The sequence below is a fragment of the Dioscorea cayenensis genome, chromosome 19, assembly GCF_009730915.1.
Source record: "Dioscorea cayenensis subsp. rotundata cultivar TDr96_F1 chromosome 19, TDr96_F1_v2_PseudoChromosome.rev07_lg8_w22 25.fasta, whole genome shotgun sequence".
Lineage (NCBI taxonomy): Eukaryota > Viridiplantae > Streptophyta > Magnoliopsida > Dioscoreales > Dioscoreaceae > Dioscorea > Dioscorea cayenensis.
The window spans coordinates 13,075,640-13,099,617 of NC_052489.1; the positions used below are offsets into that span (position 1 = coordinate 13,075,640).

At 34.0% G+C, this 23,978-nt stretch overlaps 1 protein-coding gene across 1 annotated transcript; it reads left to right on the forward strand.

Annotated features, from left to right (window-relative positions):
* The first annotated feature begins 559 nt into the window (after window positions 1-559).
* On the forward strand, window positions 560-9,571 carry LOC120250216 (kinesin-like protein KIN-12G). The gene is made up of 21 exons (XM_039259009.1): window positions 560-847; window positions 996-1,151; window positions 1,229-1,312; window positions 1,494-1,613; window positions 1,969-2,082; window positions 2,257-2,349; window positions 2,450-2,539; window positions 2,660-2,730; window positions 3,030-3,104; window positions 3,220-3,304; window positions 4,394-4,452; window positions 4,546-4,609; window positions 4,691-4,756; window positions 5,143-5,301; window positions 5,462-5,566; window positions 5,742-5,977; window positions 6,126-6,195; window positions 6,276-6,326; window positions 6,570-6,629; window positions 6,731-6,810; window positions 7,679-9,571. Exons 1-21 carry the CDS (start codon window positions 635-637, stop codon window positions 9,447-9,449), a joined length of 3,822 nt encoding a protein of 1,273 aa, XP_039114943.1. The 5' UTR covers window positions 560-634; the 3' UTR covers window positions 9,450-9,571.
* Window positions 9,572-23,978: the final 14,407 nt, after the last annotated feature.

Here is a 23,978-nt window from a genome sequence, read left to right on the forward strand (position 1 = left end):
GGGGCATGCAAGTTTTATGCAAGTTTTATGCAAATATTACAGGGACTTTAAGGTCTTTACAGAAGATGTTTTAATTTGGAGGAATAAATCAACACAAACGAACTTCATTCAATGGTTTTTGCTTGATCATAATAATTAATATTGGCTTCTAAATTTATTTAAAAAATTAATATATATTATATATATATATATATATATAAGATCTCCCACATGTTAAGAAACCACATGAACGGTCAGCGTTCAGCGCATCAAACAGACATTATTATTCAGCAATAATCTGTACCTAAGAAACCGTCCATTTTAAAGAACTATCCTACGTGGCACTTCATCTTGTGATTCATCACAAAAAAAAGTATGAATAGTGGGCCTTATTTTTAGGTTCCTCTACTGGAGACCATCCAAAAGACATGTCCGAATTTTCAAATCCAAACGGTCCTGAAATTTGAATTCTTCCAATCGTGACCGTCCATTCATCATTCCTCCACCGTCCGATCTCATCAAAAGCTTCAAATCCATCCCCCTTCTCGTTTTCTCTCAACGTCTCTCTCTCTCTCTCTCTCTCTCTCTCTCTCTGTTCTTGAATCTTATTCCTTTGAAATCGAAACCCTAGAATTTCTACGAAGCTCCTCCATTGATGAACAGAATGCCGGCAGTTTCAGAGCCGGGAAGCGCCATCAGAAGCAGGTTGAGGTTTCAGGAACTCTCATCGGGAGCCGAATCAGTGCCTATGGAGTTGGGAGGAAGGGATTCGGATGGCGATCGGGAGGCCCCCGTTGTGGCTGGGTCATCGGGCGAGGGATTTGAGCTTCAGGAGGATCCTTCTTTCTTGAAGGATAACAACGTTCAGGTATACCAAAATTCCTGTTCAAGATGCCATCTTGGAAGGATTCTCCTCACAAAGTTGTTCTTGTATTGGTTGTGCCTTCTTGTTGCTTGTCTTCTTTGAAGATGTTCTAGTTGATGTGCAGATTGATTGTGTGTTAATTTTGTAATAGGTTGTCATTCGGATTCGTCCTCTCAGCGACACCGAAATGTCACTTCAGGGAAACAATAAGTGTGTTAGGCAGGATAATTGCCAAACAATCACCTGGACTGGACACCCTGAGTCTCGGTTTACTTTTGATCTTGTTGCTGATGAGAATGTCAGCCAGGTAGTTTAGTTCTGTCTGCAATTTGAGATTTATCCATGCATTTATCAGTCAGTTTAACATGTTAGATCTCTTGACAGGAGAAGTTATTTAAAGTAGCTGGAGTACCTATGGTTGAAAATTGCATGGCTGGCTATAACAGCTGTATGTTTGCCTATGGGCAAGTGAGTTCTAGCCACCATTTGCTTTCTGTGAATATAAATGTGTTTTAATATTTGTTTGAGGGCGACTAATTTCAATGCCGCTAATGTTCATCAAATTTTTTATTTTTTTCCTTTGAAGTGCATGCATGTTATTCACAGTTTCAGAAGAAACTGATGTCTCAGATATGTCATTTTTATACAGACTGGGAGTGGGAAGACGCATACAATGTTAGGAGACATTGAAGGAGGCACCCGTAGGCATAGTGTTAATTGTGGGATGACGCCTCGGGTATTTGAATACCTGTTTTCGAGGATACAGAAGGTAAATTGGATTTCTCCATATGCTTTTCTTTCTGGATTTTATTTATTTCTTTTAAGTGCTTTGCTATTTCGTTTGTCTTTCCTGTTATAGAGATAAACTCAAAATGCCTAATGCGCCTTTCAATAAAAAGTTGTTACTTTTGTTTCTCAGCCAAGATTGGAAAACCTTCCCAGAAAGCAATATTAACATAGCCTGTAAATAATATTTTATAACTCATTTAGAACTGAGATTTTGATTTGCTAAAAACTTGCTTGACAACCTGCTAAAGCGTAATACATCTGAAAGACAAATGCTGTGTGGATTTCATTTCTTCTAAAGCTTTCCTGAAACTAATTTATTGTGGATGTGTTGACAGGAGAAGGATACACAAAGAGATGAAAAGCTACAATTTACTTGTAAATGCTCATTTTTGGAAATCTACAATGAACAGATTCTAGATCTTCTGGATCCATCCTCCGCCAATTTACAGGTAATTTTTCTTGTTAATGTTCTGGTTGAATCCAGTATCTCAAACTCTTGTTGTTGTTATAGAGTTAAACTGCAACAACTCACTATGCTCTAACTTTGATTTTAGCTCAATGCATTAATAATTTTCTCATTTGGTCATGATCCATCGAGTAAACATGCATTTTGATCCATTCAGATACGAGAAGATGCACGAAAAGGGGTCTATGTGGAGAACTTGACAGAATTTGAGGTTTCAAGTGCTCGGGATGTTCTGCAACAACTTGTTCAGGTTTTTGGCTGCTTGATGAATTTACTATTGTTTCAACTTTGGTTTTTGAGCATTCTACTATGAATCTAGCATTTTATTTTGTTTATATATTTGCTTGTAGGGGGCTGCAAACAGAAAGGTAGCTTCCACAAACATGAACCGAGCAAGTAGTCGCTCTCACAGTGTTTTTACCTGTGTGATAGAAAGTAAGGTGTGTAATGGCATCCTATTGTATTTCTAATCTGATTATTGTTGACGATCTGCACTTGTTTTCATCTTAGAGCTTTTACTGAATGGTCTTCATATATTGAGTTTTTTTTTCCTTTTGTAGTGGGAATCCCAAGGAATAACTCATCACAGGTTTGCTCGTCTTAATCTTGTAGACCTTGCTGGTTCAGAGAGGTAAGATCTTCGGATATCACAACTCAATAATATGTTTACAGATGCATTTTTTTATTCTGGCAATGCTAGATGGATATCAGTTTTTTAATTGGCTTTCAGTTTCTTAGCTAACTAAATTATATCAATATCCTTTGATTTCCTGAGTACATTAAACTACTAGTGGGATAATTGGTGCTAAAGCTTTAGAATTTTAGTAGATGGTTGATTTTTTTGTAGTAACTGTTTGAATGAAGGAGTTGCCCTGCTGTTTCAATGCGATCTTTGGTTATTACAAATTTTACATATGCATGTTTTTTTAGGCAAAAGAGCTCAGGTGCTGAAGGCGATCGACTTAAGGAAGCGACCAATATCAATAAATCACTTTCAACTCTAGGGTTTGTTTATTCACTTCCAGCTTGATATTCAAATTAGTTTTCTTCAACAAAATTTGTAGCTTTTGCCTGTCAGCCCACTTGTTTCTGCTCACTTGAGTTGCAATCTTTTTTGCAGGCTTGTTATTATGAACCTAGTCAGCTCAAGCAAGAAGTCGTTGCATGTTCCTTACCGAGATTCAAAACTGACCTTCCTTCTTCAGGTGATTTCATGTCCATTATGATAGTTTTAGGTGCATGAACTCTGGATGGTCTTTGACTTGATTCATATACTGGGGCCAGCACAAAATGCAGGCAGCTATTTTCTTCTGTAGGATATGTTCCTAAGTAAATTGTGGAGTTGGTATAAGAGTGATACGTGAGACGTCGATTTCAAAATGACACCACACATTTTTTTTTCTATCTTTGTTCTACCAAGTGAAAGGAAATTTCAATCACTATGAACACCTCCAATTTTTTAAAACAGTTATTGAATTTCTCTCGAAGGAGGAACTCCCAAGTTCCAGCCCTCATATAAATTGAGTCAAAATTCTTTCAATGGAGTTTTAAGGAAGGAATGAGCAGATTTGTTACCGAGTCATAACAAACATCCTAGGGACTTATTCAATGTAAATTTGTGCTGTGGACAAACTTTATGATATGTATATCATTTGTTGAGATGGTCCTTAGTGGATAAGAAGTTTGAGGTTTTAAGTTTTGTGTGGCCATTTATAAACTTTATGTTAAAAGTTTTTGTATATTTTTATCCCACATTTTCTTGGGTTACAAGCAAGCATGGAAAATTGTTATATATGATAGGAAAACATTATCTACCCGATTTAAATGCCTCCTATTTCTAGAAGTATTTGGTCATGCCATATAAATTCCAGATAATGAATAAAAAAACTTATATCTAAGGTTGTTTATGCTGACTTGCAGAAAAAACTTGGTTTATAAAAATTTAAGTGACATCGCATAAAATTGACCCATTAGATCTAACTTATCAAGAACTTATGTTGACTTATTTGATGTTTTCTTGTTTTCTTTTTGTTTGTTTTGTTTTGTCTTTCTTTCCTTCCCGAAGGAGTTCTTTTCGAGTACTAAATCACATTTGGAACAGATTATATCAAAGTTTATTCCTGTATTTGCATGCTGTATGTGCTTAAAGGAACATCAATATATTGATGGGCTAATTTTTGGTCTTTATTATGTGCAAGAAATATACTGTGTATTATTATTGTGCCATTTATCATTGACATTCATTATTTCTATTAAAAGCATCATATAAACTTTTATATTTGGTCTTCACACAGGACTCTCTGGGAGGGAACTCTAAAACTACTATAATTGCAAATATAAGCCCTTCTAATTGGTCAGCGTCTATTTCCTCTTCTACTTTATATGTAAAGCTCATTATTATACAATGGTTCTGTAATGCTGATTGAATTTTGGATATCTTATGCAGCTGTGGTTTGGAAACATTAAGTACGCTAAAATTTGCACAGCGTGCAAAGTTCATAAGAAATAATGTAAGATGCACAATTCTTGTCTTTACGCGTGTTTCCACTGAATGTAGCGTAACAGTGTGTGCTTAACCCTTCTACATTCAGGCTATCATTAATGAGGATGCTTCTGGGGATGTGCTGACTTTACGGCTACAAATTCAACAGCTAAAGGTACTATTGAAAATGTTTTAGCTAATTCGAGACTTTTCTCTGCAGTAATTCAGCGGTACTTCATATTTTTTTGGAAACACAGTCATCACTGGATGCTGATCATCATTTTTCTTAAAAATTTCCGTCCAAATATGTAAAGAGTGTGCTCTATGCAAAGTTATGGCCATACAAATTCATTATTTATTTTAAAAAATTAGAACACCTGCACACAGTGATTCTTTGGTCAACATTATTCATGTTATTTTTTACTTTGTGATTCTTTGGTCGATATGCATATAATTTCCTTGGAAGTGAGAATTCATCAGTCCAGCCTTGGGTGTATGCTTATCACCCAATTAGGTTTTGTTTATTTTATCTAGCTGACTTATGCCTTTACTCTTATGTAGAAAGAGGTGAATCGTCTGAGAAATTTGGTCAATGATGTAAATGAGAATCAAGAATCTGAAAGCAAGACTGCTTGCTCTGCCGGATCACCAGGCATTTTTAAATGGGACGGAGGCCAGGGCTCATTTAGTCCACTCACATTTGATAAAAGGTTATCTCAGGTGTGTTTTCTATTATCTGACCTCAAATTTCACTTATTGTCTTCTATAGCCACCCTAGTTTTTCAATTCTCTATTTCTTAAAGTTTACTGAAATTTGATTTTTATCTTCTGCTCCGTTACTTTTTCTATTCTTACACTTAACAAATCTTTTGGATTCTAGCGAAAAGAATATGAAGCAGTACTTGCTGCAGCTTTTAGAAGGGATCGAGAAAAAGAAGTTACATTGAAGGCAATGGCTGCTGAAAAGCAAGCTGCGGAGCAGCTGGTACAGACTCTTATATGATTTAATGAGACTATACGAGTTATTATATCATTAATCATGAGAACAATCTAACTGGAGCTGAATTTTATCAATTTATTATCTGACAAAAACTCTGTTCCTATTCAATTATATGAGAAGCCTGCATAGTCACTGATGTGAAACATTTTGATGTCATCAGGCTACTCAAAGAACTGAAGAGGTACAAAGTCTTAAGATGAGGCTTCGGTTCCGCGAGGAGCGTATTAGAAGGTTGGAGGCAGTGGCATCTGGAAAGCTTGCAGCTGAAGCACATCTTTTGCAAGAAAAGGAAGAAATCTTGAAGGAAATTGAGGTTCTGCGTAATCAGGTTGATAGAAATCCAGAAGTAACTAGGTTTGCCATGGACAATTTGCGCTTGAAAGAAGAATTAAGAAGGTGTGTTCCATTGTCCCTGTAGTTTGAGTTTTAGTTTTTTATTTGTGTGTCATGGACTTCCTATTGTACTGGAACTCATCACAATTTTGTCCACCAGCTGTGCTTATTATTCATTAAGTCTATAAAATCCTATATTGTGATTAATTAGATTGCAGTCATTTGTTGAAGAGGGTGAGAGAGAAATGATGAAAGAACAGATCACAGTTTTGCAAGATAAGGTATTATTTAATGATATTAATTAGGATTTTGTGTTAATTATCCACATTTTATATTTACATCAATAATTTCTATCTTGCAGTTACTGGAAGCACTAGATTGGAAACTTATGCATGAGAAAGAATCTGTACAGGTTAGATTTCTCACAGAGTCTGTACCATAGCATAGCCTGCTCTTTACTAATATGCTCATAGAAAATGGTTTAGATGTTCTTATTCTGAGTTACATGTTATTTTCTGTTCATAAGTATGTTTAAACATTAGACTATCATTCTGCAGATATTTTAGAATGTCTGATGTCTAGAATAAATTTTGCTGTAACAGATCATGGTATCATATCTTTGTTTGGTACATATGAATTTTGTTTTTCGACACAGGACCTTACGCTAACTTGGGATTCTGCTGTAAATGAGGAAAATGAGCTCCTTCATTTGCAGGTTGGCATTTTCAATGGTTTCTCTAATGCTTTGCTCTGCTATGCAGGCTATTTAACTGTTTGTATTCTGTATTTATCTCAATGCTTTGCTCTTCTATGCAGGCTATTCAAAATCGAAGGGAAGTGGAGGCACTTCGTAAAAACTTAAATTTCTGCCTTGAGGCCAAAGAAAAATTGGAAAGGTATTAATTAAGATGATGATTGCTTAATTTTAAAGGAAAAAAAAATCTAATTCTAAACATTTCAAATACTTTATATTTTACACAAATTTTGTTTGATATCCAGTAGTTTATGTTCTATGATAGAACTTAACAAAGCTTTGGTGACTTATTATTAATCTCCTGTTGATTGGATTTGGTCCAAAATCCAAGCAATATACGTAGAAATGTAAAAGGAGCTTCAAATGCATATTTGTAATATACATCACCAAATGCTAAAAAGGTAGATGTTGGACAACATCATAATTATGCGTCAATTGGATAGGATATGGGTGGTTTCTTGTGCAGTCTTTATAAGAAATGCATAATGGAGCATTCAGAAGTAAATTTACATGTTGCTCTATATTCACATCATTGGTTCGAAAACCTATCATGATTTTCTTTTCATTGCTCTAATGGCTGTCAATTTTGCATAATAGCAAATAAACATGATATGCAAGGCCCCTCTAAAAATTATGGATTGCAGTCTAGATAATTGTGAATGAATTGGACTTCATTGAAGAGTTCATATTCTATTTAGCTGTTGTACAATGTGTATAGTGCATTAGCAAGATCTTACCGACTCTACTGATTGCAGTCTAGATTACCTGTCTAATCGTCCTTGTACACTTGAGAATCTCCTTTGTTGGTTTTCATACAAGTACATGCAAGTGGAAAATTGACGTGCCTTTCTTATCATTTAGAACATTCAAGTGTGTTTTAAACTGTGAGGTCCTTGTGATGTTTGATTTTATCTATCTGTCTGCATCTGTCTAGCATTTTGTCTTATTAATGTACCGCCTAGTCTCAGATACTTCATTTTCTGGTTGATTAATATTGAAAACATCAACAGGCGTGTGGATGATTTAGAATCTCAGCTTGAAGAAAAGAGAAAGACAACAAATGTTCCAGCTGAAGCAAGCCAGGAGCCAGAAATTACTGAGCCTAATTTTCCAGGAATAAATAGTTTATCTGATGACCAAATAGAGCTTAAAACAATGGTAGATGCCATTGCAATGGCTAGTCAGCGAGAGGCAGAAGCTCATGAGACTGCCATCATATTGGCCAAGGAAAATGAGGAAATCCGTATGAAATTGAAAGATCTCATAGAAGACAACAACAAACTCATTGAACTCTATGAGAGCACTGCAGCAGGATGTACAGGTAAGCTGGCTCAGGATACGGTTCAAGTTGAGAGCAATGAAGGCCAAAAGAACATTCGGGAAGAGTTCATCATGCATGATGATTCTAGCCATCAGAATCTTTGTTCGGATACTAGGGATGTCGGATACCTGGAGAACCAGCTCCGTGAGATGCATGAAGAGAATGAGAAACTGATGGTCTTATATGAGAATGCCATGCAGGAGAAGGATGAATTTAAAAGAATGTTCTTTTCTAATGAACTAATGAATGTTGAACCTAAAGAAGAGATTTGCTGCCCTGAAAAGCTTGTTGAAATGGATCAAGGAAATAATGATCAGAATCTTGGTCATGCTGAACCTGAGGAACATACCGAGCAGGTTGAAGCTTCAGAAGAAAAGCTTCAGTATGTCCAGACCAAGTTATGTGAGGCGCGACTTAAGCTAGTTACTTCAGCAGATGCTATTAGAGCTTCTGCATTAATTGAGAATGGAACTGTTGAAGTCGATCAGCTTCTGCAAAAATGTGAAACTGTAACTCAGGATCTTCAGTCAAAGCAAGAGGAGTTAACAGCTCTCAAGTTCGCCTTATCTGAAAAACAGGAAAGGAAAGCTGTTATCGAGAACAAGTTATTAGCCGCCAAATCAGCGATGGAGAATTTTTCATCCAAGTCTCATTATTGGGAGGAAAGAGAATTCCATGCCAGGGCAAGGGTAGAAGCATGTTCTAAACCTTTAGCAACCAAGAATGAAGAACTGATGAGACTTCAGATGCAGAAAGAAGAAATTGACGCTGCATATTTGAGAGCCCGGCAATCTGAATCTGACCTTCGAAGTAGCATTGACCTCCAAAAATCAAGATTTCGAGATGCTGAAACTCAGAGGAAAGAAACGGAAAGAGTACTATTTGCTATTGATAATCTGGACAATTCAGAAGCACAAGTTCAGAGAGGCATGCATTTTGGTAAGGCTTCTGAATTACTGAAGTCTGAAGAAGAGAGAATAAAGATATCATCTGACCTGAAACAGTTGAGAGAAAAACTTCTTGTCATCCAAAAGCAAGTTTCTAATTTTAGAAAGACATCAGAAGCATTGGATACTGAGATTCAAAGCCTTGAAGCGGGAATGAAGAGTGAACTAATCTTGCTTGAGGAAGCCAAACTAGGCCTAGAAAAGGCTGCCAAAGAAAAGGAAATGCCCTCAGAGATGAGACAAGAAGGCCTAGGTCACCTGGGAAAGTTATTAGTTGAATACCAGGAGTGCATTTTCAAATCAGATCTGAAGGAGGGAGAGATTGAACTCTGCCAAGAAGAGATAAAACAAAAGACAACAAACTTGGAGGACTTGAGATTGAAGCGAAGGATTGCAGTAGAGAAATTAAATGAGATGATCAGTGAAAAACGGTTTAATTATCAGAAAGTAGAGGAAGGCCTCAGAGATGTAGAGATGTCTCTGAGTGAAGCCATCATTGCTGCTGCAAAGTAACAGTGCTAATTTGTAATCTGTTTGTTCAAAACAATTCCTTAGCCTTTTTTTTCTAACTCATTTGATAATCAAATCAATGTTGTTGATTGATTGAGCGTTCTTGCTGTTGGACTTGGTGAATCAACCGCAAACAAAGTGACAAAATGATCCATAATATATATATATATATATTTTTTTTTGTCTAACTCATTTGATAATCAAATCAAATTTTTTTTACATATTAATACTTATCTGCTTAAACATAATATTTTTTTTAAAAAAAATTTACAAAAACTTATTATTTAATCTATTGATATTATATAACTTACTTTATTTAGTATATATTTTCTTTCAAAAATCTATGTTTTAGTTTTTTGTGTTTAATAAATTAGTTTACACAAAATATAAAATTATATTTTTAGCTAAGTTTTGTAAAAAAATTATTATTTGGCCCTGTTTTTATAAATTAAACTACAAATTAACATATAAATAAATTTTAAACAAAATTTATAATTATTTTATTTTATTTTATTTTTTCTGTAATTTGCCCCCTAACCTTGTAATTTCTGACTCCGTCACTGTCCACAGCTGATTATAGAAGACAGTGAGATGGTTGGTCTTGTTCTAATAAGAGTATTTGGTATTGTTGACATAGGGATGCATATCCATATAAACAATGATAACGCATATCCTAGACGATATATGGCCATTAGAACATTGGATATACTTAGCTAAGTTAAGTAGAGTTCAAATAAATAAAATAGAGAAAAGAGTCAATAATTAGAAAATTAAATTAGCCATATTGATTGCGTGGTATTAATTGGTTGATTATATTTCTTTTGATCAAAGTTAAATTGGTATGATTAATTTTGTGTATTTAACTATTTGATTATATTTCTTTATATGAGAATAAAATTGCATAATCAATTTTGTGTTATTAATTAGTTGATTATATTTCATTATATGATTATATATACATATTTGTATAAATATAGTAAATAATGAGTTGATAGCTCATCTTTTGCTACCTATTTTTCAAGAGTAAATGATTGAGATTACTTTTGGTTAGCACTAACAGTATGCTCCATTTTTTTAGATGACTAGTGCATGAGGCTCATTTCATTTAAAGTATGCTAGTTTGTATTTCATTGACTTCGAATTATTGCATGAGGATGGATGTTAGAATTTATGGGACATGAAAACTATTGATATTTGTGAGAATATTCCATAATTTTGATCATATTTATTGTGGGCAATGTTTATTATTATGTTATGGCTTAGATTTAGTGAGATAATTTGATAATTTATTTATTTATTTGATCAATAATTGATATTGGAGAAAAATGGAGTTACATTGGGTGGTATCAGAGCAAGGTTTAAGGTTTATGCTCCTAAGAATAAAGTTATTTGATATTCCTATTTTAGGATATTATATAATATGGCCCTATTGTAGAACCATATTGCATATCATGTAATTAGTAACATCATCATTTTGTAGGATATGCATCTAGTGGAAATGAGCGTATTGGTTATGCATCTAGTGAGAAATTTGTTAGACATTACAATATATTTGATGCATCCTCAGCTGCATCTGTGACTAAATTGGGTAATGTACCAACACCTGCAATATACTAAAGGATTTCCAGCAACTCGTGGCTATAATGGGCACATTTGTGCTCAAGCTGAGGCTCAGGTAGGACCAGCATTTGACTGCAACTATAAGAGTATGCACAAGTTGGGAGCCATAGAGTTCAATAGAAGATTTGATACAGAGGAGTCTAAGGCTTGGTGAAAAAGATGGAGGATGTCGTGGGGCTGAGTGAATGTACTATAGAGGATAGATTGCAATATGTGACTACATTCTTCATTAGGGGTTCTTGACCTAGTGGGAATTTGAGAAGAAAGCTAGAGGTAACTAAGGAGTTACTTAGGAGATATTTAGATCGGATTTAAACAACAAATAACGCCTAGAGATGTATCGGGTCGAAAGAAGATATTGTTTCTCAATTTGCGGCAAATGGTTTTGACTATACTAAATATGAGCTTCATTATGGTACCTTATCTAGATATAAACTTAACATTGTAACTATGGAAAATGCACAGTACAAACAATTCTAGTAGGATTTGAGGCTCGAGATTAAGAAAGATGTAGCCTTTACTATTAGAGAGTTGGTTAAGACTATCACTAGAGTTGATGAGGCCCTTAGAGATGAGAGACAACCAACTGAGGGTAAGGGGCCCAATTTAAGTTATAGGGTAAACTGAGTTGACCATCTAAATAGGGAGGCTTATGGATATATTCAGCAGGCAAGTTAGAATCCTATAGAGGCAGTAACTTTAAAGGGGGTAGTAGATCAGACGCTTGTAATCATGCAGAGTTGGGTAGAGCTCTAGGATGGCACAACACTTAAAGTGCCTCATCAGTAGGAGTGGCAGATAAATTAGTAGAAGATCAAATACCACTTCTTATAGTGGTTAGCGCTATTGCCAAACTGCAGTACATATGGGAGGTTTTATATTAGAAAGTGCCGAGGACCGAGACAAATGGTTTGTTGTGGTTGTGGGCAGAATAACCACTATAAGAAAGAGTGTCCTAGTTTGACTAGAGCAGGTGGTGGAGCACCATCACAGGCTGAAAGCCAGAGTAGTGTAGCAGACGCATCTTTAGAAGCTAGTAAAGGCAAAGATAGAGGTTGAGATGGTGGTGGGAACAGTTGTTAGGGATTTTTCAATAATTATAGCCACAAATACAGCTACAGGCCCATCTGTAACACTTCTGTATTTGCTTTGATAGGCACAAGGTCAAGCTATTCTTGCATGAATACTTAATTTGCATTGAGTAGCTTAGGTAGATAGAGCCTTTAAGCTATAATTTAATAGTACATTTCCTAGTAGGGGATAGTGTTGTGGTTAGTAGTGTTTGGACAAGTTGTTTTATATCTTACATGATAAGGGATACCTAGTAGACCTGGTAGTGATGGAGTTCAAGGAGATGTAATACTAAGTATGGATTAATTGTCTCAGTACACAATGTTGTTAGGTTGCTATGCGAAGGAGGTAGTGTTGGAATCTTCTAAGAGAACCAAGGTGGTGTTTTATGGGTGAGAGACATGTGGTTCCATCTTGTTTAGTGGCAACTACCCAGGCATTCCAATAGATGAGAGAGGGGGTGTGAGGCCTTTTTGACTCATGTTGTAGATGCCATGGTAAAAGGGATTAGGTTGGAGGACATACCTATAGTGAGAGAGTTCCCTGAGGTATTTCTAGATGACTTACCTGGATTAGCACCACACATGGAATTGTCTTATTTCTATTGCAACTTATAGGATGGCACTAGTGTAGCTACAGGAATTGAAGAAGCAACTGGAGAAACTGTTAGAGAAAGGGTTATCAGACTTAGCACTTTGGTTTATTAGACCCAGTACTTCACCTTGGGGGTGTAACAATGTTGTTTGTAAGAAAAAGGATGGGAGTGTGAGATTGTGTATTGACTTTAAGCAATTGAACACGGTGACTATAAAAAACAAATACCCATTTCCTATGATAGATTACCTCTTAGACTAGTTAAGGGGAGCCCAGTATTCTCCAAAATTAATTTGAGATCGGATTATTAGCATGACATTCCAAAGACAGTACTCATAATGAGATATGGTCACCATGAATTTTTGGTGATGGCATTTGTGTTGACTAATGCACTTGCTGCTTTCATGGACTTGATGAGTAATATTTTAGCAATACTTAGACCAATTTGTAGTAGTCGTCATTGATAACATCTTAGTATACTTGAGGACTAGAGAAAAACATGAGTAGCATTTGAGGATTGTGTTACAAACCTTGAAGGAGTACTAGCTATAAGCTAAGTTAAGTGAATGTGAATTTCGAATGGATTAGGTGGTGTTCTTAGGACATGTGGTGTTGAGAGATAGGGTTAGACCTAACCTTGCGAAGGTGAAGGTTGTGATGGAGTAAGAGCTACCGGGAATTTATGTGAAATTAGGAGTTTCCTAGGGTTGGCAAGTTATTACATGAGGTTTGTAGAGGGATTTCATTGATTACTGTGCCATTAACTAGACTATTAAGAAAGGAAGTTACATTTCAATGGATAGACCAATGCTAGGAAAGATTTGAGGAATTGAAGATGACGTTAACATCTGCATCAGTTTTGGTAACACCATCTGAAGGTGGAGGATTGATGGTATATACAGACTCTTCTAGATAGCGTTTAGATTGTGTGTTGATGCAATATGGGAGAGTCATTACTTAGATGTTCGGATAGCTGAGAGCACATTAACGTAGCTACCCTACCCATAACTTAGAGCTGGTAGCCATATTACATGCGCTTAAATTATGGAGGCATTATCTGTATGGAGAGATTTTTCAAATCCTCACAAATCATAAGAGTCTGAAATGCATCCTCATTTCGAAGGAGCATAATGTTAGATAGAAAAAGTGGATAGAGATACTAAAGGACTATAACTGTAGTACAGACTAGCACATAGGCAAGGCAAATATGGTAGATGCTCTTACTAGTAAGATCACAAACATGCTAGCTAATTAAAGGGGCACAGTGTATCAGCACAGCTTGAGTAGAGGGCCATAGATATGAGGTTAGGTGTGGATGAGATGATAGGATCAGACAAGGTCAGCTGTAGCTATAGGATCCTTTCTTACTTGCAAATAGAAGGGGGAACAGGTCGAGTTACAAGTCAAGCCTTTTATAACCTGTAGTGGGTTATTATTATTTTTAATTATTTCAGAATTATTTTTCAAAAATATTGTTTTCTGCAGGAATTGATGAGAACTTTTCTCAAACAAATAACAACCCACCCAATTGGGCTACATACACTTTTCTTATAAGCTTAATATATATATAGATAACCAATGAATGTTGGTTTTAAGACACCACTTTCTAATCCAATGAGAATATCAACATTGATTTAAACTTCAACGTGATTGAATGATGGCAATGTAACAAAAACTTGTTCCCTAAATTTTGAAATTCAAGTTTTCATGAATGATTAGAAGCATGCTTAAATTTAATAACCAAAAATAGAGTTAGGGAGTCCTGAAGTTGATAATTTTTTTTTCATTAAACAACATGATGAGTCAGGACAGGTCTTAATAAAAATGACACCCTAGGCAAAATCATGATTATTTTTTAAAAATTATTTTTAAAAAATAAAAGATGGGGCAGTGCGTGCCCAGCCTCACCCCACACAAAAGTGGGCAAGTGCGGGCGGTTTGAGTGCGTGTGTGACCAACGAATGCGAGCATGTACCCTACACATGCTCTACACACACCCGAGCATGTGGGCAACACGCACTCTAGAAACACACCAGAAATGTTAGAGCGTGTGGCTAGCATATGTCCCAGCCTTCAGCAACATGCATTTTGAAAAAAAATATTAAAAAATCCCATGGTACATAACTTTATTTTGAGAAAAAAAAATAAAATAAAGAAACTATATCTAACGTACAAAGTTAAATGCAATTAATGTACAACGTTAAATGTGTTTAGATTATTTTATTATTATTTCAAAACAATTTTTTTTTCTTCATTTTCATTGCTTCCCTATATACACCCCTCTATCTCCAACCAATCTCATACCAAACTATTGATTTTCTTAATTTTGTCAAATTATTAAGCTTTTTTTTCAAATACTCCTAATCTCTTATAAGCTCTCTTCTACTAAAAACTCCTCCAATTATAAATTAATAAGGTTAGCTCTTTTATTTTACATTCTTTAATGAATTTACATTCGTATGCTAATAATTATTTATTTAGTAAATTCATCCAAATACTTCAATTTTATTCTATTAGTAAGTAGTTGATTTATATCTATTTACTTGTCATGATTAATTATTTTAATTTTTAGTTATACTAGAATAATTTAATGCGATTTTTTTTTCATTTTACTTGTTATTTTCATTTAGTGTTAATTTACATTATTTACTGCCATTATTTATTTATTTCAATTTAATATTTTATGAATGATGTTTAAAGTTTACATTATTTTTGTTTGGTATTTAATGTTGCTTATATTTAATTGGCATTATTTTTTTTAAGTCATATATATTTAATGGTGTTTACTTATTTAGTTATTAAGTCAAATTTTAATTTTGTATATAACTCCCCTAGTTCTATAACCCTTGAGGCATTTAATTTTGTGGATTCTAATTTTAATGCTATTTTATTTATTTGGTATGTTTATTTGTTAATAATTCTTTTGGAAGGTGTAATTTTAATAATTTTGCATTTAGTATTTTTTTTAATTATTTCATTTTTTATTTAACTTTTCCTATAACTATTGGCATTGTTTGATTTTATTATTATTATTTATTATTATTTTAATTTTTTATATAATTTTTTAATAATTTTTATTTAATTATTTTATTTTACCTATTATTTTAGTTTTTCATTGATTTTAAATTTATCAACTTTACAAAAATTAAAAATGACATCACGTGGTGGAAGCTCGAAGGGAAAAAGTATCATTGGTTCGGCCTCGTTGCCTACCCAAGAGTGCAATGAATGGCGAAAACGTGAAATCCAGGCGGAGAAGCCAACACCATCTACTGTGTCCTTAGTTACTAGTGGAACAAATCTTATGACAAAATCTACCCCTAAATCCGACATTTTTAAAGTGTATTTTACAAAAATTTATAATAATGATGGTAGTGTATCCCATATTAAATGTAATTATTGTAATTCTGAATTTAAGCATATCAAGGGAGGAGGGTATGACACATTTACTAAACATATGGAGAAAAAGCATCCTAACAAGTTAGGGCATCCTTGAGCACAATCTCAAATCCAATTCACCATAGATTAAAGTAAGTATGGGTACTTACTCTTCTTAGTTTATGTTTTCTCAACCAAGATATAGGGGTAAAATCACGTAGACAATATCTATGGAGCATTTGCCATTTAACTTTGCGGAGTGATGCCAAGTGCAAGAATGCATCACTAAGACATTACAACTCGCATGCAAAAGGTGTCAAGAAGGACTATTCAAAGAACAATTTTCAAACAATACAAACACTGTAAAGAACAACTTTGCAAGTATTCCGCGCTTGTACCTCTCCTATTTCTTTTTGTTATGATATATGGACCGATGTATTCTATGAAAATTCTTTTATGGGTATTACATCACATTAGATTGATGCTTGTGGAATATCCAAAAGTGAGTCATTTCTCATTCAACGAGGCTGATACCGCCGATTAATATTTATAGGATGATTAGTGGAATTATCAAAGAATATGGTTTAACTTTTACATTTTTTTTTCAAATTTGTTTGATAATGCCTCAACTAATATTGCCTCAAGTAGACCATTAGAAGAATATTTGATGCCTTCGTGTGTGGTTAAATATTTTCATATTAGATGTGTTTGTCATATATTGAACCTATGTGTACAAACCGGGCTAGAGTCCCTAAAACAATATGTAGGACCAATTAGGGATGTGGTATCATATATAGGAAGGAACATGACCCTCATGAAATAATGGGCTCACTATTATGGAGCAAATAACATGAGTGCCAAAAGGTTTACGAAAGATGTTAAAACTAGATGGAACTCTTTACTTATCGGCTTCTTAATACGGTATTTTCTTATAAAACATTATTGACTGCTTTTATTAATAAGGTTTTGCTTGGTTTTAGTTTATTTGAATATCAATGGAATATCACTACTAGAATTATGGATTTACTTTCTGTGTTTAATATGTGTACAAATTTATTTTAGCAAGTTTATTTTCCCACTGCACATTTATTCGTGTATTGTGTTGTTGATATTGTTAAACAATTGTGGAACTTTAGATTAGATGCTCAATTAGTTATGGGCCTTATTTAAATGAAGGCTAAGTAATTAAGCTATTATAGAGATATACCTCCTATTACTTTAGTTGCATTTGTTTTAGATCCTAGGCAGAACTTAGAAGGTTTATCTACATATTTAGAAGATTATTATAAGTTCTTATTGTTTCATGGAGGTTAGGATTCCCAATCATGGGTCATGAGTGAGTTAGAGACTCAATGGTATGCACCAGAGTCCAACATCTTTATGGATATTAGTGCAATTATTGGTAATGTTAAGTCACAACTTTTTGAATTGTGTGAGAGCTATTGCTCTAGTTATGGCCATGTAGTTCCACAGATTACAATTGAGGTGGTAGGATAGTCCAGCAGTAGCAGGGGAGAATCATTTCATCAAAAGTAAGAGAAGAAAAAGCCTAGGGTGCAATACACGGAGGCCGACCTGCACTTGAACACTATCTTTCGGTTCTTTGAGGACATGAACGGAGATATGACCTTCGATGTTCTTTAATGGTGGCAAGGTAATGAAAATATGTATCCTAGTATTTCATTAATTGTAAAGGATATTTTTGTGTATAGTGTGCGAGTAGACTTTCAGTGCAAGTGGAAACATGCTGGACACAACACGTTTGCAGTTATCGGCGCCAAATATTGAAATTCAAGTTTGTACATATGACTGCAAGTATGCACAAGTTCGACAACAAGAAGTAGAGTTAGGAAATCCAAACGCAAGTGACTTCTTCTTTACTGATAACGTGATGAGCACAATAACAATGCCCAACATTGAGCATGAGCTAGAACCTGGCATCGGTGAATAGGTAATTGGGTGATAACTCCAATCTAAGGTAAGAGAACTATGTTGGCTTTGATTCCTCTTACACACAAAATAATACATAAGCAACTTAATTTGATCGATCAACAAATTAAGTGCAAGCCATAACATCATAGCTTTTATTTTTGAATTATTTAAATGCTACTATCTTATGTGTGTGTGTATATATATGTATATATTTATTTCTTTTTATTTATGGAAGTGCACTAATTAAATAAAAAACATATAATAAAAAAAACAATGTGTGATGGAAATCTTACACTTGTAAAGAGTTGAGCAGTGGTGGTGGACAACACATAGGAGGGAAATATAAATATATAAAAAATAATATCATTTTCTTAATATATATATATATATATATATATATATAATTACATCTCATTTTCATTTTTTTTTTTATAAATTTAGTGAAACTTATATCTTTCTCTTGCCATCCGACCATTCTTTGCCTTTCTCTTAATTTTTTTTGTAATAAATTTATAAATGCATCTCACTTTTCTTAAACAGAGTGAGACTTCTATTTTTCCCATCTCTCTGTCATGCTCTTTGTTCTTGGTTTGTGAGGTATACTTTGGGCATGGTTTTTTTTTCCTTTCTATTTTTCTTACTCTGTGTGTATGGGGCTAAGTAATGAGTATAGGTGAAATTAACAATGCGATACCAAAGAAGCAGATGAAGATACTAGAGCTAAAGTTCACATAGCTATTCTTCTTTTTTTTTTAAAAAAAAAAATGATAAACCTCTAATTGAAGCTCTTCTTCAATGGTTCTTTTGTTGATTCTCTCTCTCTCTCTCTCTCTCTCTCTCTCTCTCTTTGTTTGCAGTTATTTTATTATTTTAATGATTTATATGGATTTTTAAAATTTTCTCTTGATTTTTTGTTAATTTTTACATTTTTGTTGGTTTTTAAATTACATTTTATAAATGCAAGCCCAAAGCCACTCATCTTTGAGTTAATTTTTCAGTGATTTTTGAAGGGTTTTAAAAATTTTCTCTTAATTTTTAAAGTTTTTATTTAAATTTTTTACATTTATCTATTATTTTTCAAATTAGATGGTATAATTTAATTTTTATTTTTTTTTAAAAAAAAAGAAAAACAGTTGGCCGGCTTGTGAACTAGCAGGCTCCAACCTTGTCCATGGGTTCTAGGGATGGCCCAAGCCTAGTGCGGGTCACTAGAATGCCTGACTTACCGATTCGACATTGTTGGTCGGGCCGACTCCTGGTCAGGCAAAGGTCGACCAAGACCCGTCGAGCCTGATTACCTGTCCCGTGACCATCTCTGCTTGCAAAGGATGTGGGATTGAGTATAGGAAAATATAAGGCTAAAAATCATAATTAGAGATGATGGGCAACTACATATATGTACTAGATGTGGATAACTTGTGGACTGAGATTTTTCAAGAGGGGCATAGAACTAATGCCATGCATACAGATACTATGAAGATGTATAGGAATTTGAGATCTTATTATCAATGGCCTACAATGAAGAAGGAGATGGCTGAGTTTATTTCTAGATTGGATTGTCAAGCACTAGTTGCAAGCATAAATAGTATTTGGTAATTATGGATAGGTTGACTAAGTTGCTAACTTCTTACTTATGTAGCAGACCTACCTTATGGACAGATTGGCTAGAATGTATGTAAAGGAAGTAGTTAGACTACACAGGCTACCTATTTCTGTTGTGTCAAATAGGGACCCCCAGATTCACTTCTAGATTTTAGGATATCTTGAAAACAACATTGGCGACTAAGCATAATTTTAGTATTTTTTTCACCGTCAAACAAATTGTAACATCCTTTGAACAAATACTATTATATACATGATAACTAACTAGTATAATGGTTGATAGTATGATTACAAACTAGAATTTTTTTTAATTGCACATAACACTGATAGATTTGACTAGAAGAATAGGTTAATATATGCTCTAATGAAAGGAAAAAGAGGAAAACTTGTCGGTCAACCTTTGATTTGATTGACCCGACATATACCTTGACCATCAAAGCTTTGATTTTACTCATAATATGGAAAATATTGATGTTTATTTGAGTCATCCAGTGAGTATTTACAACAAGAATAAATTACAATATCTACCAATAAATTTTAGGAAAAAGTTTGCTAAACTATCTTGTATTTTGTCTATTTATTAATTCGGGACTTATGGTTTGAGTTGTAACACTTTAGTATTCTGTAGTCAAAACCGTTTATAAATTGGTGTCAAGACGCTTACCTCCATTAATTCTTAATTAGTATGCATTTTAGTAATGTAAATAAGGGCAAATAGGTCAATTCTGGTTTAAATTAATAGAGTTAAGCATTTTGGTACCTTTTTACAAATGGTTTAGACTACAGGGTAGTAAAGTGTTATAACTCAAACTACAAGTCTTGATTTGATAAAGAGACAAACCGCAGGGTAGTTTAGCAAAATTTCTCAAAAATTATATTAGCTCTATAAATAAGTATGGTAAAAATAAGAGATCATTAGAAGAAAGAATCACATTAAAAATCTAAACTGCCATTCAAATACGTCATGTACATGATGTAAGTGCAAATGCAAATATAAGATCTATTTTATTATTATATTATAACCTAAAAGGACAAAAACTACCCGACCTCATTTGATAGAAAGTTACATGTGCTCTGATGACCAACATATAATATGTGATTTCTTTTCTCAATTATCTTTTCCATGTAAGTGAACTTTTGGTCGCTATATTTGACCCATTGGGTCCATATAACATGTGAAACAAGTGTTTAATGAATGTTTGCCAAGCAGGCCACAACGCCTTTTTAATTTCATATGCCTTGGATATGCAAGTGAAATGCCTTATACAAGTGTAATGCCATCTATAAGAGACATTTCATATACAAGTGAAATTTGGCACTCGCTATCCTTCCATATGAAGCCTAAAGGCAAATAAGAATACTATATTTTTCCTGTATTTATCCCTATATACAGAGGCGATGATGAACACAAGTGTAAGCATCACAGTCACTTTTGTATCCAACCCAAGTAGCTCACATAATTCCATCCATGCATAAGTAGGAAATAATAATAAACATAAGTAAAAGTATCATTATCTCATGTGTATCCCATCCATATACAAATAAGACGCAAGAATAAACACATATGATAGATGAATTGGCATGTGTATCCAACCTAAGTGATTAAGAAGTGAAACCATATGCAACTCATCAAACCACATAAACCATATAAAATGGATAAATTGAACTAACACTTCCATTAAAAATCACTTCATGATTGAATTCAATGCATGTTTACACTCATCTCTTAAAAGCCCATGCTCTAATGATCTCATAGCTCATGTCCTTGAGCTCTTTATTGAGTTCCTTAACATATAAATATAATTATCAATAAGTTCACATGCTTGTGATATGCCAATTATGTATTTGCATGCTTATGATCTACTTATATACATATTTAAACAAATTACTAGACTGCATGACATATAAGGACTGTTTATATCCTAACTTTTCCCACACATCTAAATGCCACTATTCTTTTCTCTAATTAAACTAGATGTGTAAGGCTGCAATGTTTCCAAATTCCACAATGTTTGGATCTCTCCACAATTGATAGAATCATTTTGACTCATGCCCTGTTTCTACTCATTTGCATTCTAAACAAGTCTCATTAGATCATTCATAACTCCCAATATATCTATCCATATGTGAAAATATTGCACATGCATATTGTTAAGAATATGGTACATTTTTTATGTTCTACACGTGGTCTAATTCCATCCCTAAGGTCATGAGGAATAGTAAACAATTTGCAGGTCTTGTACAAGACTGACTTCTAAGATAGGTTCCTTACACGGACCATATCTCAAAATCTACAACTCCAAAACATCAAGAGTTGAAAATCTTATAAGGAAGCCTTGTCATTGTCTCTTGCACTCAGAGGGGTTGATGAAGATATTCTTTGAATCTAAAAACATACTATGATGTCAAAGCAATGATTAACTGATGTTTTCAAGGAATCTTCACCATCACTTCTTGGTACTCAAAAAGGTTGATGAAGATATCTTTGAAGCCACCATCCTACCGTTAGGTCAAAGTAGTGGTTACTTACTTTCTTTAAAGAAGCCTCATCATTATCTTAGCACTCACTAGGTCAATGAAGACATTTTGAAGCCAACGACCTATTGTGAGACTAAATTATTGGTTGGCTATTCCTTTCAAGTGAGCCTCACCATTGTCTCTAACCGCTTAAAGAGGTAGATGAAGCTATTATTTGAACCCAATAATCTCCTATGAGATTATTATTAAGGTTGACGAAGACATATTTTGAAATCAATGACCTATTATAAGGCCAAAGTATTGGTTTATTGTTCCTTTCAAGTGAGCCTCACTATTGTCTCTAGCTACTCAAAGAGGTTGATGAAGATACCATTTGAAGCCAATGAACTACTATGAGGTTAATTTATGGTGGTTCTCTTCTAAGAAGCCTCATTATTATCTTTTGGCATTTACAAGGTTGATGAATTCATCCTTTGATGCCATCTACTATGAGACTAAAGCATTAGTTGGCTTTCCTTTAAGAGGAGCCTCACCATTGCCTCATAACATTGCTAATGATTGATAAAGATATCTTTTGAAGCTAGTAACCTACTATGAGGTCAAAAAATTAGTTGATCACTATTCTCTTTAAGAGAGCTTCACCAATGGCTTTTGAAGCTCTCAAAGGTTGATGAGAACCACATATGAAACTAAAGAATGATGTGGAATCAATGCAATATTTGACTGCACTCCTCAAGAGAGTTTCATCACTGCCTCTAGATGTTGAGGAAGGTTAAAGCTTAGAGTCATTAAAGTCATTAGTATAACTTGGTACTATATACCAAACACCTATAGTGATTATAGAAAAATATTACACTAAAAGGATTATTGGTGTAGTGCATGGCCTTCCACTACTAATACCTAGTATTTACACCCAAAAGAATGATCAAAATAGTACATGTTTCTCACTACTAAAACTTTACACCCATGCTCGAAAAAATAATGCTAAGACCACTCAAATGATAAATAAGAGGAGTAATTATCTTGAATAATAAAGAAGAGAGTCACCTTTAACCAAAGGGAAATGATTCTCTCAGGCAAAGATGAAAAAGAGGCTTCATCAATCGGTAAATAGAAAAGACTATTTTAAATAATGAAGGGGAGAAGTATACTTGGACAATAAAGAGGAGTTACCCTTAATAAAATATAAAGATGAGAAGTGCTTTTTAAATGATGAGGAAAAGAATGCTTTATGAGATGAAAAAGAGACCTCTCTCACACAATGATTAAAAGAAAGGTTTCTCATGCAAAGATGAAGGAATCGGTTTCTTATGGTGACTTACGAAGTCATATGTTGACATAGAGAGTCATTATATGTAAGCAGAGTTTTTTTATAAGTTAATAGGTATAAATTTTTAAGTCAGTAAATGGAAGAAGGTTCGAAGACTAAAAACAAGAACAAAAATTACTCAAAAACCAAACAAGTCAAAGTAGTCAAGTTAACTTAATGATGTGTGAGCGTCATCACTTGACAATGCAAATAACACGATAAAACTCAAAAGCATAGAAGAGTTAGGACTTGAAAATCTCAAATCAATGACTAATATGACTTTGAAGTTCCAAGATATATAGAAGTGCAGGACTTAAAGAGTTCTATAAGTCAAAGAATGAAGACTTTACAAACATGAAATGTTGAAGTTTTCAAATGCTAAAATCAAATGAAATCAATTTCATAACTCATAAACATGGAGAGATCACCACTTAATATCCAAGAAATATTTCAACATACAAACATAAAAATCCAAAATAATCAATGTTAACAAGTCAAAGAAGATATGTTCAAGCACTTTTTGACATGAAAGTCAAGAGAAACCAGAG